The sequence below is a fragment of the Gekko japonicus genome, unplaced genomic scaffold, assembly GCF_001447785.1.
Source record: "Gekko japonicus isolate JY-2015 unplaced genomic scaffold, Gekko_japonicus_V1.1 scaffold2091, whole genome shotgun sequence".
NCBI classification, from domain to species: Eukaryota; Metazoa; Chordata; class Lepidosauria; order Squamata; family Gekkonidae; genus Gekko; species Gekko japonicus.
In genome coordinates, this window is record NW_015162014.1 from 123,440 (window position 1) to 138,121 (window position 14,682).

The window sequence follows — 14,682 nt, forward strand, 5'->3', positions numbered from 1 at the left end:
GACGCTATTCTTAACAGTGCCTTTGTTAATGCATCTATAGCTCTTCAATAAAGTATAACCTTTCTGATAAGCGTGTTCTCCGTTGTTGGCTATGGAGCCTGACATAGACTAACATTTCCTCAGGAGCAGCATTTCTATTCACTGAGCATGATCCCACCTAGCAGCCGAAATACCCCTCCCTAAAATCCTGTTCTGTAGGGGGTCCCATCTCTTCCCAGAACAGAATTCGGAGGGGCATTTCAGGCTGCTGTGGACTGGGGGAGAAGGGAAGACCGTGTTCTGTGAGCAGAAATCCTTACGCCTGCAGAAAAATCTAGTTTGGATCCAAGCCAATGGTGAGGGGAGCAGGAATTCTGTGCATGACAGCTTTAACAATAGTATTCAGAAACTGCATAATAAACATTTAAAGTCTCATTTTGTATACATTTTAACAACTGAGCTCACTTCCACATTACAGGAGAGCAACTGAAAACCCTAGCAACAGTTTGAAACCACTCACCTAACAAGCAGTTGTTGCTGACATCTAGCTTTTCCAATGACAGATATGAAAAAAGAGGTGCAAGGTGTGTCAAGCTAAAGAGAGAGAAAGAGAAAAAACATGTTTAGAGAAGAATGTGGCAACAGCCCTTTTAATAAGGCTTTTAGCCAGGCAGAAAAGAGGTCTTATGTGCTACCATTATAAACAATAATGGAACTAGAAGCAAGTTAAAAGTTATAAATTACAAAGAAATTAATATTAGCAACAATCCATTCAGCTTCATGTATCTTTTCATTTCAAGGACCATGTTGGCTTCCAAGATAATGTGAAGATAGTAGAAAAAGAAATGTTAACCTGTAATAATTGAAAATGGATTTATAAGATAATTAAATAGAGCCCAGTTCATTTACGATTACTCACAAAAGTATTTAGAAGTGAATGTATTACATATAGGGGTTCAGCCTTTGGTAACCTTGTCAATGGTCTTTACCTTTAAGAAAGAAGCATGTAACTTGCAGCTGCATGGAATCAATCAGAATAGTTTTTTGAGAGTTTCAGTTCCAACCTGAGAGGTGGAGAGCAATTGTCAGCTTATTTAAGAAGGCCTTCAGCCAGATAGAAAAAAAGACTGAAATGTTACTCCTATAATCTACTAGAGAGCAACTGAGGCAGCAATGTGAGATAGAGAGCATTTGCCAGCCAATTTGAAATGAGAAGGCTCTAGCCAGATTTTTATTTTTATTTTTAAAGAGGACTGGTTGCTACTATTAAGAAATTAATTAACTGGCTTGCTCCTAGTACAAATACTTGAAATGGAACTGGAAGTAAGTTTAAAATGGTTGAAGTTAAAAAGTAATAATTTTCATAAATTTATAAATGAGAACAAAACTATTTTCCATTCAGCTTCATGTTTCTTTCTGTTCTAAATAATCATGTTTGTTTTAGGATAATTTGAAAAAGTAGTTAACCTGCAATAATTTGAAGAAAGTAAAAAAGAAGTTAATGCTGCTACTATTTGAAGGAAGCAAAAGAAGTATTTAAACTGTATCAAGAGGCTGACACCTTCTAAGATAACAGGACTACTCCTGAGGAAGATTTTTGAAATGAGTATCAAACCGGGTGCTCATAGAGGATGGTGGACTTTTTCTTGAATATGTTAGAATTTCCTGAGCTACATTGCATAAGTTTTTATTGATGTTTATAGGAATTATTCAATGTTATTGTCAATTGCATCACAGTGTTTCTTTGTGTTGATGTATTTCCTGTACTGTGATCCCTTCTTTGGTTTTCTCAACTTTTAATAATGGAAGCATAAACAGGGGATAAGTATTGCAGAAATATGCAACGAACACTGAAGCACATGTGTGTATTTTGAAATTAAATTGAGTGCCTGTTAAATATCCAAGGAGCTAGAAGGAAACTGACATTGTTTCAAACTGGACAATACTGATCAGGTTCGTACAATACCATAAGAGAAGCAGTTCTCAGAGGTAGTGAGGGCAAGCCTCCTTAGAAAGGAGTAGACTTCCATGGAAAGCATAGTTTCTCTATCACACTGTCGAGTAATTGTGCCACTGGGACAGAAACAACAAAGTCAGCCTCTTCCCTGAAACCATGCACTGGTGCTTGAACGCAGTAGTTGCTTTGTACCACATCAGACCATTAGTCTATCAAGGTCATTACTTTCTACGCTGTTTGACCATAGGTCTGGCCTCAGGCAGAGATCTTGCACATCATCTACCACCTCATCATTTTAAAATGGGAGATGTTCAGGATTGCATCTGGGACCTTCTGCACACAAAGCAGAAGATTTACCACTGAGCCATAGTCTCTCTCTGAAGAAGGTGCTGCTCTTCTTCCTCTTTAGTGATAGAATTGGGGTAAATGGGGAACCCATTATTTTCTGCAAGCTAGCTGGGCCTCTGGATCATAAAATACTTTCTCTCTGTTTAATGTTTGTCCTCAGATTGAAGTTGTTGTAGCCTAGTTAGACTGCAGGAAGAAGAAGAGTTGGATTTATACCCCGCTCTTCACTCGAAATCCAAGAGTAGCTTACAATCTCCTTCCTTTCCTCTCCCCACAACAGACACCTGGTGAGGTAGGTGGGGCTGAGAGCTCTGAGATAACTGCTCTTGAGAGAACAGCTCAGAGAGAACTGTGACTGACCCAATGTCACCCACCTGGCTGCACGTGCAGAACTGGGGAATCAAACCCAGTTCTCCAGATTAGAATCTGCCGCTTTTAACCGCTACACCAAACTGGAGACAGATAATTGTTTAGTATTAAGTTTAGTATTAAGAAGAACCCTACCCAGAGAGATTAGTAACTAGAGAATCTTGATCCATGCACCATCTGTTTGCATTGCACTTGGTGCCCCTGTTAGCCGCCCTGAGCCTTCGGGAAAGGGCGGGATATAAATGTGAAAATAAATAAATAAAATAAATAAATAAATTACGACATTTTAACTCACAGCACTGGAAGGGCTCAAAACATGCTTTCTGTGCAGGCAGTTCTTAAATGCATTAGGTCACATGCTTTGCCCTATCTACTTCCAAAACATAACGTCCTTTTACATTTACTGAGTTTCTCATTTGCATCCTGTTATGCATGAATGAAATGGTTTTCTTGAAATGTTAACCTTTTTCAGAAAGATACAGAAAGTATAGGCTTTGCTATTAATAAATAAGCAATAAGATAAAGGATTGGATCCTATAAATCAATTCATCTAAAAGTAGTTCTCTCTGGCACAAGGAATCTTCACTGATGCAAGAGACTCTTGTGCTAGAAGCAGAGCTTGTTGTGACAATGAAAGCCTCCTTGAGTCAAAGCAAAGTGTCACAGTTGGAAGATCCATAGGATTCTGTCAAATACGTGGTGATTATATTCGATTAAGCAATTCAGCTTGCACCAGTGGCATTATGCTCAAATATGAATCCACATGAAAGAAAACATCATGGTGAAAAAAATTCTACCTCCTAAAAGACATCCAACAAGAGGAAAGCACGGTTAGCAAGTCAGAAGACAGGATTTGGGGTGTTATTGATGGTTCTTGTCTTACCTCTTTGTGGAAGGGCACAGAAAATATAAAGTATTAGAGACCAGCCTTCAAAAACTACAAAATGTACTCATCTCCAAAGAGAGATTTCCAGAGAATAGTAAAAGAATTAACTGAAGGAAAAGAATATCAAATCATCTGAGGAATCATTTGTGAATTACACATTGAAGCTTGCTCTTCTTTTGTGGTTTTCATTTCTTTCGCCTTGTCCCATTCCTTCACACACACTTCTGCCCTCATTTACAATAACATCTGTGCCCTAAGATTTACTAACACTGGCATTCTTATGCGGATTTGTCAGACCATGAACATCTTCTGAAAGCAGGCCTTTAGTGGAAGTGTTTGTGTGTGTGTGTGTGGGGGGGGGGGGGGTAGCTCACATCCTGTTCACAATTTTTACATGCTGTGTTTTGCTTCTAGAAAATATTTCCACCTTCCCTCAGCTTTCAAGATAGGCCAGCAATTTAGTGGCCCATCCTAAGCAGCTCAGAAGAGTTTAGGATGATGAGTAAATTCTACACTTGTGTAACTCCAAGCTATATTGGCATAGGGTGAAAGATACATTTAGCATTCAAAGTAAGTCCCACTATATTCAACAGGGCTTACTCCCAGGTAATTGTGTTTTGGACTGCAGTCTCTATGGGTTATAACATGGGAGACTAGATGTCTTATTTGCCTTTCAGAACTAAAAGTCTGGTCCCATACACAAGACAGACTTGTCTGTTATTCTATAGGTTCCATTTCACTGGTGGTCTTTGTCTTTTTTTAAAAAAAAGAAAATTCAAACCAGAAAGACAAAGGACATTACAGAAAACTTAATACCACTTGACCTTGTCCTACAGCCCTGGGCATTAAAAGGATATAAATTACAAAGACGACACAAAAGTAAGAGATATTTTTTTAAGTCCAATGGCTTCCTTTTTCTGGTATCATTTAGAGCAGAAGCAGGACAAATACAGCAAAGGAAGTTAATAACAAGAAAGTAAAATTGAAGCAAACTTGAAATGTAAGATGTATGCAGTAAGGGGAGGGGAGAGAAAAGTGAGGTGCTGAAGTCTTCACTATACAATATGCACAGTGAATGAAGGCTTAATACCCAAACCAACTATTTCTCTTGTGTTTCATGCAGGCAGGCTTCTATGGGTATTAGTAGATTTTCTTTAGAGGAACTAAAACTAAACTTTAGGTGTTATAACTGAGGTGTTTCACGATTTATTATCCATAATAATGAAAAAGCTACTTTCACAGTGTTAATATTGTGATATATTGGATCCATTCCAGTCTGGCTTCCACCCTGGCCATGGGACGGAGACAGTGTGGTCGCCTTAACAGACAACCTCCGTAGGCAGCTGGATCAAGGCGGGTCTGCACTGCTGTTGATCTCACGGCAGCATTCGACATGGTCAATTATGACCTCTTGACCCAACAGCCTCGCTGACATGGGGATACGTGGTGTAGCCTTGCAATGGCCTTTCTCATTTCTCCATGGTAGGGTATGGGGGGTAGTGCGGGGGGGGGGATGTCCCCTAGGTACCCACTGTTATGTGGGGTTCCTCAGGAGGCAGTCCTCTCCCCGATATTATTTAACATCTATATGCACTCCCTCACCCAACTGGCTCGGAGTTTCAGGCTTGAGTGTCACCCAGTTGTATCTGCTCTTGGACGGCCACCCGGATGCTGCCCTGCAACATCTGGCTGAGGGTTTGGAGGCTGTGGCAGGATGGCAGGCTGAAGCTGAACCCGGGGAAGATGGAGGTTCTGTGGCTGGGGAGGGGCTGTGGGGTTGAGGGTCAGGCTCCTGATTCTTGACGGGGCACCGTTGGTACCAGTGCACTCTGTCAGGAATTTGGGTGTGACTCTGGATGCCCTCTTAACCATGGAGGTGCAGGTCACAAATACAGCCAGATTGGTGTTTTACCATCTGCACCAAGCATGGCTACTGGCCTCTTTCCTGTCATGCCCTGACCTACCCATGGTAATCCATGCAACAGTCACCGCCAGGCTGGATTACTGTAACTTGCTCTACATTGCCCTGCCCTTTGAGACTGACCCAGAGGCTCCAACTAGTCCAAAATGCGGTGGCACAAGTCCTAGTGGGAATGCCATGGACAGCACACATATGACCTGTGCTGTGGCTACACTGGTTATCAGTTGTTCAAGGTGTTAGTGTTGATTTTCAAGGCCTTTGGCTGTCAGGGACCCACGTACCTTTGGGACCCTCTCCTCCAATATGTCCCCAAAAGAACAACTTGCTAATGATCCCCAACTCCAAGGAGGCCCTGCTGTCCTTGACTAGGGCAAGTGCCTTTTCAGTCCTGGCCCTGACCTGGTGGAACTCTCTGCTGAATGACATCCAGGCTCTGTGAGACCTGGTGCAATTCTGCAAGGCCTGTAAGGCAGAGATGTTCCGCCAGGATTTTAGTTGAGGAAAGCAATGGGAGGTTAAGCCTGGCACTCTCCTTTTTCTTTCTATGGCCCCCACATACCCTCCCCTGCCATACCATGCGGGACAGTGGTGTCACCGGTAAAGGGGGGGGACTGTTATATCGCTATCTGGATCAGTTTTACATTATAGATCTACTGATTGTATTTTAAATGTTTTTTACAATGGTTGTAAATCACCCAGAGCCTGCTTGCAAGGTGAGTGATTCATAAATCTAATGAAATAAATAAATAAATGTGGCACTTACAAAATTCACTTTCATTTTGCCAAAGTAATAAATTAAATTATATACTATTTGATTATTTGAATTGCACATCTGGCAGTGCTTTGTACAAGTGCTAACTCTTCAGAATTCTCAACTGGCAGTGTTCTCATATGGTGAGAGTAACATGTAGCCACACTTTGAATTTGTGTATAAGAGAATGCAGTCAACAAAGGATTTGTTCTTTCTTCAGCTGCCAGTTCTTGGGACAAACTATGGCTCATACAATTGAAAGTACATACTACATCATTAAGTCAGTAATCAGCATTGTTAGACAAGGAGATGCAAATCCTCTTTTTCCTTGATGAGGAGAAAGAGGGCAAAGCAGTCCAGGAGAGTAAGCACTGACTGCTATCATGAGAAGGTTGTAGGGATACAATTTGCCCACTTGTCAACCTGTTCTCTTGGCCACTACCCCTCTTTCTCTTTTAGAGCTACTGCTCATAGTGGCTGATGCCACTTGATCAGTGGATACGGAAACAGTGGCAGTAAACCATTTGGTTGTGCTAAGAGAAAAAGAAAAGCTGCCATTCCTAGCAGCCATTGCCATTCATGTGGCAAGGCAAGGCAATGTTGGTGTTGAACAGAAGCAGCTCCCATCACCCACCTGTCTCTGACAAAATGAGTTAGGAGACAGGGCCCACCAGTGTCCATATTGCTATCCCCCCCACACACACACAAACCTGGAGCCAGGCATCTCTGACAAATAGGGCAGGGTTATTGCAGGGTGTAGGTGAGGAGGAGGCAATTAGAGATCAATCTTTTTGGTGCCATTCTGCCATTTTATATATAATGCATAAGAATGGCATGGCTTAGGTTCTCCAAGGCTTTAGCAAAATGGGTAGTCTTGGAAAAAAGCTGTTCTGTGCTGTTTCCAGGAACAACATTGTATGAGGAAACTGGCTAAAGAAGTGTTTAATCAATTACTTGCACAGACAACCCTTTCTCTAACTGATAAGTTGTTTCTCGTGGAAATGGAAAGTCAGATCTCACTTCTTGCCAGCAGAAAGAAACATGTGCAAGTTATGTGGAACAAAATGAATGGCCTTAACCACAGTCTAGAAAATTAAGTTCTATAATTTATGGTACAGGCTTTGGGATTGGAAACATTCTTTGTACTCCAATCCTTCTCTGCTGAAGTACACAGCTATCAGAATAAAGTTGTGGCTTTTTTTATCTTTGCACCTTGCAGCTCAAGGTTCCTGGGCTACAAGAAACTTGCAACCATGAGGCCTTAGTCAACAACCTGGATCCATACTCTTGGGTGAGACATGCCAATTTTTTATTCAAGTGTTGCAGTAGTGCACTTTGGATTGGGGGGGGGGACGGACGACATGTAGGGGTAGCTCTTTCTGGGAACTGAAGGTAGGACTTCCAAGTCTGACAAGGCCACCTAAATGTATTATGAAAACCTGGATGTAAATGAAAGACATACATCCACATCACCAACTACTACTTTTTAGTAACAGTTGAAGGTGTGTATTGGGGGTACATGTACACTGATATGTGGAAAATACTGTTCAAAGAGCTATAATTGATTGAGGTTCTGAGAAACTTATTCCCTGCATATAAAATGGCCATCTCTATGGCCCAACTTTGAGAATGTCCTGAAAAGATTTCAGAAAAAAGAGAGCGAACACACAAAATAATTATTTTTTGCTTACCTCTTTTTTGTAATTTGTAATGTAGACAGTATACAGTAGGAGGGGAAATATGGAATGGTATAGTATAACCCAATCTTGTCAGATCTCAGAAGCTAAGCAGGGTCGGTACTTGTGGAAGACCACCAAGGAAGACTTTGCAGAGGCAGGCTATAGTAAACCACCTCTGCTTAATCTCTTGCCTAGAAAACCCTATGGAGTCACCATAGGTCAGCTGCAACTTGATAACACTTTATGCAAACTTACAATAAGAGAATTGTATTGTGTATGAAGAAGTGAGCTCTACTGGAATATATGTTGTTCGTTTTTAAGGTACCACCAGACTTTTCTTCTGTTGAGGAACATGCAAGCCTGAGAAGGGAGGGGGAGAAAAAGTCTGAGAAGCATTCATGACCTTCACCATGACTGCTTCCAAATGTCGATAATTTCTCAGAATGGAAGAATAACTCCTAACAATTACAGGGGGGGGGGGGGGGATTTGGAATTGTGCGTATGTAAGTCTCTCTGATTTGGTGTGGATGTAACATTCCCAGAGCTCTTAATGATGGCTCAAAGCCATTCTCAAATTAACGTTTATAATGTACACATTGGCTGCAGTCACACACAGTAAATAATCTAATTTCAATCCACTTTCAATGAACTTTCCAACTGGATTTGTAAAGTTGGAAAGTGCACTGAAAGTGCACTGAAAGTGGATTATTTAGTGTGTGTGACTAAAGCCAATGTTCTTTTAAAATTAGGAGTTACTCATGAAGATTTTGTGAAAACTAAGAGTAATGCGCATCCATGTTTCCCTTCAAAAGTCAATGCTGCTTACTATAGCCAAAGTGTTATAATCTATTTCTCATAAATTAAGCTTGCCTGCTTGGAGCTTTATTCTTAAGGGACATGTGCATTAACAGTCCTAAAGTTCATAGGAGCCTCCCACTATCAACACAAAGGAAGTGACACTCAGTGCACACTGTGAAGAAGAAATCACACAACTGTATCAGCTGCAGGATGAAAGCAAAGAAACAGCTTTTCTTTCAGCAGCTTATTTCATTACATTCAATCCTTCTGCATAGAACAGCCAATCACTTATGCCATAGCAAAGACATATGGAGCTGCTTACAACATGGGCATATTGGTGAAGAAGCTACCAAAACCAACAACTGAAATACTAGGTTTCCTACTGCTTTAATCATCTATTCTGCTGATCTTGTCTTCCGTTGTAGCTATATTTATCATCATGGCTATCCACTTTGTCCTTGTTCTCAATTTTGTCCAAAGGATTTACATTCAGATGCTGACACAGGCAGCAGAGGTGTGCGAGGCTTTTCCTGCAAGAAATGTCAGCCAAGTATCTGCTCAGCTATCATGATGAAGTGCTTCCTTTTACACAATATGAAGCATCTCACCAGCTGTCTTTACAATATAAAAAAGGAAGAGAAGGGGGGGGGGAAATGGAACATACTCTACAAGGATCAAGATCCCTAGTAGTGTCCATAGTTTGGTGGTAGAGCATATACTTTGCATACAAAAGGTCTCATTTGAAACCCCAGGATCCCAAGTTTAGAAACACTGGAATGTTTGGAAAATAGCTCTACTGGAGTAACGAAGAAGGCAACACTAGGTTGTTTGGTTGGTTTGAATCAGTGGCTTGGATCCTTCTGAAAATCTCATGGGATAGAAGGCTTTCTGAAATGGAACTCAGCTTTCTTATTTCCCTTCCAAATGCCCCTAAAAATGCTGTTCCTGAGGAGCAAGCAGAATTGGCACACATACCCTTCCCAGTGCATATTACTGGCAGGATTGAACTCATAATGAGATAGTTTCACACACAATTTTTTTTGCAAACCAAGCAGAGTAGATAAAAAATGTCAAGGAAGGAAGACAGCATATAGAAATAAAAAAGATTAAGAAAATGTAAATACTGCTAATTAGAATTCACCTTAGTTGCCATCATTTAAGTCCTAACTTCCAAAAAAGTCTGGAGAAAGTTAATTCAGATGTGATTTATCCATTCTAGAGTCTTCAAGACAGCAGGGAAAATCAAAATAGCTCATAAAATAATGTGCTTTAGTGGTGTTCAATTTAATACAGGGTGAATTGGCATTTATTATTTGTTCTGAACACACAGCACTTGAGAGTACATGGCTGAAGTTCTTCAGTGTCAGGGAACTCTGAGATCACAAGGTAGTAAATGTCCAGATTAAGGAACTGAGAAGACTCAAGTCCCCATAAAAATATTGGTTGTGATGCATACAATAATTTCAATTGGGAAATGCACTGTAAAGAAGCTTCTACTAGATGAGTGAAATTTTTCCTCATCAAGCTCTAAGGTTTCAGCACTGTTAATTTAACATAAATCTTGTTTAATATAAATCATAGTTAAATTCTGTGGGATTATCCAGAAGCCTGCATGAGTTGTTCTCTTTTTAAGAAAGAACCCTATTACAGAGATACAAAGAATGTGAATGAGACGATACTTCCAGACCATTTCTGTCAATTTTAACTAAAAAAATGAGGAGTACCAAATAATCCAGATTTATAATTACTTCTTCACCTCACCATAGATTATATTCATAGGCTTATTCAACAATAATTTTGTAATTATGGTGTGGCAGCTTTAGAGCAAGTAGCGCCACGGAAACAGCAATGGTTATATCAGCTTGTACAGATTCTTGGGAAATAACCTAATGAGGTCTTTTTTCTGTTCCCACAATATTAAACGTTATGATAGTTTCACATCTGGTTATCAGATACTGTTTTTAAATATTTTGGTGAATCCCCCCCCCCAAAAAAAAACCTTTTTAAGTTTTACCTGTTTTGTGAGAAGGAAAGTATCTGAAGCAAAGGCAGCCAATAATTAGAAAATTTTTCAAAGGTTGAGATGCTGTTGTCCTCCAAGTATAATTCTCTTAACAAAACATGATTTTCCAGTTTGGGGAGCTAAATATAAATTAGTAACATATTAGAAGTACACAAGCAAGGGACCTCCAAGGACTTTTGTGGGACATCTCTTATTTCTTTTTCCCATTATTTCCTCGTTCCCTTTCCTGAAAGCCCCCATAGCATCTCCCCTTCTCTCCATTCTATCCCCCAGCCAACTTGCCTTTATCAGCTTCTCCTCATCTTCAACTTTTCCTCCTTCCCTTCTCTTGGCAGCCTCTGCCTGGAAAAGCTATGGCCCATTTGCAGTGTTGACCAACAGACTGGGCCCAGTTGCATGGTGCTGGCTGCCAGGCCAGGCTGAGTTTCACAGCGGAGATCCCACAGGGACTTGCAGGGGGCACCTAATTTCCCCTGTATCCCTTTCCCCAGACTACTTCTTCTTTCCCTCTTCCTGGTAATCCTCTTATCCCCACATTTTGCTGCTTACTTCTCTCCTTCGTACCCCCCCAACCAATCCACTTTTTATATGCCCTCCCTTCTGCAGTTATATATATAACTTCATTTATACCCCACCTTTCTTCACAATGGGGATCCAAAGAAGCTTACATCATTCTCCTCTCCTCCATTTTTTCCTTACATTAGCTGATAATGTATAACTGGACCAAGGTCACCTCACGAGTTTCTATAGCAGAGTAGAGATTTGAACCTGGGTCTTCCAGATCCTGGTGTGAAACTGTAACCATTACATCATAGTGGTCATTGGGTGGCTGCTGCTGAACAACTGAAAACAAGCAAGGTCTGAGTTCATAATGCAAGTCAGGTGGTAGCAAGTTAGCTGGCGGTTGCTGCCAGGCATAGCATCAATTAATGGTTCCTTAAAGGCCAGAACAGCCCTGGAAAAGGGCCTGCTCCCTCTTCCTGCCTTTTCCTGACAGAAACCAAGGCTTGAAAGCAAGGAATACTGTTGCAGTTGCTTAGAAATGGCCACTTATGGCATTTGTTTCTTAAAGCTACAAATGCTGCTTATTTTGGGGTGTTTAACCCAATTTTTATTTCTTTTAGATTTCAGATTTTTTTCAAGCTTGCAGAAATATCAGTCTTGTCTGCTCACGTCCTGAGTTTCTGGATTTTGGCCATGTTGAAAATTAGATATATTGATTCCTGATGTGGCCTCCAACTGTGGATACTCACATCCAGAGACTGAAGCCAAGGACAGACAGAAATTTCTATAAATTTGAAAAACACCCTAGGTTTGCAGAAATGTCTGAAATCTAAGAAAGAAATACATGGGGGGTTACTCCCCTTTGATAAAAATAGCTTCAAGAAATGGATGCCCCCAATAGCCTTTCCTAGATAACAACACAGTATTGCCAGCCTCCCATGCTCGGTTTCTGTCAGTAAAAGGTGAGGAGCAGGGGGCAGGGCCCTTTCTAAGCCTGTTTTACCTTTTAGGGGAGGACATATGGGGGCCAAGCACAACACCAACCGCTACCTCTTGAGTTGCATCATTCACCCAGGCCCAGGCACTTGCTACAGTTCAACAGCAGTTGTACAGCAGTTTGCAACTCTATCTTAAGCACTGGGCATATTTGCAGTTTTTCTTACAGAAAACAAGCTAAGACATTATACTTTTAAATTCTGCTAGTTTGCCAGATACTACAATTTCATATGCTGTCATAAAGGATGCATTTCATTTCACACTAATCCACACAGTCCGCTAACCAACACAGGTTTCAAATCCTAGTTAAAAGGGGTAGGACTAACAGTGGTAATGTGGGCACCAATGTGATGCTTGATCATGATCAAGGATGGCAGAGGAGGGATGAGAGGAATTAATGAGAGACATGGGAGTGCACAGAGACTGCTCCTGATCTGCTAATGACAATTAAGAGATTATCAATTATGACAATTAATAATTAATAATGACAATTAAGAGATTGTCATTTGCAAAGGCCATAGAAGGGATGTAATTGGGCTGGTGATATACCGAATAAACTAAACTGAACATAGAAGGGAAGATGTCTCCATCCTCCACAACGAAAGTTATGATTGTGCTGATTTCCTAGAAAATTGTTGCCTGCACAAGCCCTAAGAAATAGAAAAGTAACATCATGATATGCAACAGCAGTTTATCCTCAACGTATCAGTACTGCAGTTACAAAACACATTCATATGGAACACAAGTCGTAGGGTGGGGGAATGGGCATTACACAACGTGGAACTGACTGGACTCCACTTCTATGTGACCTAATTATACACAAACATCAGTGTGCCTCCTATGGACATATATGTATGCAGGCAGTCTAGTTATGGCTAAAGAAAAACAAAACCTGGAATGATGGCTCTATTTGTTTCCATTTGGTCTTTTCAGCATGCCCAGGAATATTAACTATCATTTTGGATGTTACTATCTGTCCCACTGATGGCGACTTTCCCCTTTACTGATGTAAGAGACTGTTCTGGAAAAGCTTTTTGTGTCAGCAACAGGCTACTTGCATCAGAAGAAAGAGCTACGATTAGTGGGATTGATCTGTAAGATCCAATTTACTGTATAAATGTTGAATTTGCTATGTGTGCCAATTCAGTGTGGTATATTAGTTAAGAGACTCTGATCTGGAGAATTGGGTTTGATGCCCCACTTTTCCACATGAAGCCTGCTGGGTGACCGTGGGCTAGTCACTGTTCTCTCAGAACTCTCTCAGCCCCACCTACCTCACAGCAATGCTCCCTCTAAGCTGTGGAGTCTTGTTTTGTGAGCTACTGGCATTAAAGTTGTGAGTGAGCAATTTGGCTACTGCATAAATTAGTTTGCTCTGGAGCCGTCCTTCCTGAGCTAAGACAAAAATGTGTGAGCCGGAGGCTAAAAAACTGAGCTAGCTCACACTAACTCAGCTTAGAGGGAACACTACTCACAAGGTACCTGTTGTGGGGAGAGGAAGGGAAGCCAATTGTAAGCTGCTCTGAGACTCCTTAAGGTAGAGAAAACTGGGGTACAAAAACAACTCTTCTTAATAAAGATTGTTTGGTTGCCTGATTGCACGGAGAAAATAGCCATCTTTTGTTTTCTCGCTTGCTTGTCTTGTTGAATATGAGGGTTAAATTCTAGGAATCAAATTATTCAGGTTAACTTTTTTTCCATTTTGCTGTGGGTTTTGTTCTTTTAGTCTTTAGTCCACTTTAGGATACAAGTATAACATATGTATAATCAGGGGTCTTGTTGTAGAAAAAGAGCTGCCGGAGCTCATTAGCATAACTCATTAGCATAACTTATTTGCATATGCCACGCCCCCTGACATCACCGGAAGTGACAGAAGGCCACACCCCCTGACATCACCGGAAGTGTGTCAGAAGGCCCGGCTACTTACCCTCCTGCTTCATCCTCATTCCCAAACGGAATGAGGATCGAAGCAGAGGGCGGGGTAAAGAAGGGGGCGGGGCTTCACCACGTGACCGCCCCGCCCCCTAGAGGTTCTCTTCCGGAGCTCCGTACCTGAGAGCTCCCCCCCGACTAGAGCCCTGTGTATAATGAATGTTTACCAACTAAAACTGATGCATTACTTTTAAGACTGATGATCAGCTGACACTTAGAGTTCAATTCACAATACATCAATGTAGGTCCAGTCTAGAACCCTATAGCAAATGTCATGATGTCTCCTACTTCTTTTGAGTGAATATGGCAGTTTTCTTAGTGATAGGCCCCACTGAAATAAAAGGAACTTAATCTCATACAACCGGACATAGAATCACACTCTCCCTCATAACACTATCTGGGAAGCGAAAGGAGAAAGCCACCACTGTATCCTCCTCCAATTCATTCCTTACCTCCAGCAGCAGCCATCTTAACAGCAGCTGCTGCTAGAGCAAACAAGGAATGTTTATTTCAAAAAGACAGTGGACTGGGCAATGGCT

The 14,682-nt window shown here is 41.2% G+C and overlaps 1 protein-coding gene across 1 annotated transcript in view; it reads right to left on the minus strand.

The window, feature by feature from the left end:
* Positions 1–14,682, minus strand: part of LRRIQ1 (leucine-rich repeats and IQ motif containing 1) — a 155,566-nt gene that overhangs the window by 110,793 nt on the left and 30,091 nt on the right. The window contains exons 12-13 of the mRNA XM_015405489.1: positions 10,703–10,830; positions 500–573 (exon numbers count right to left, since the gene is read on the minus strand). Coding sequence (XP_015260975.1) covers positions 500–573; positions 10,703–10,830 — 202 coding nt within the window. The remainder of the gene's footprint in view (positions 1–499; positions 574–10,702; positions 10,831–14,682) is intronic.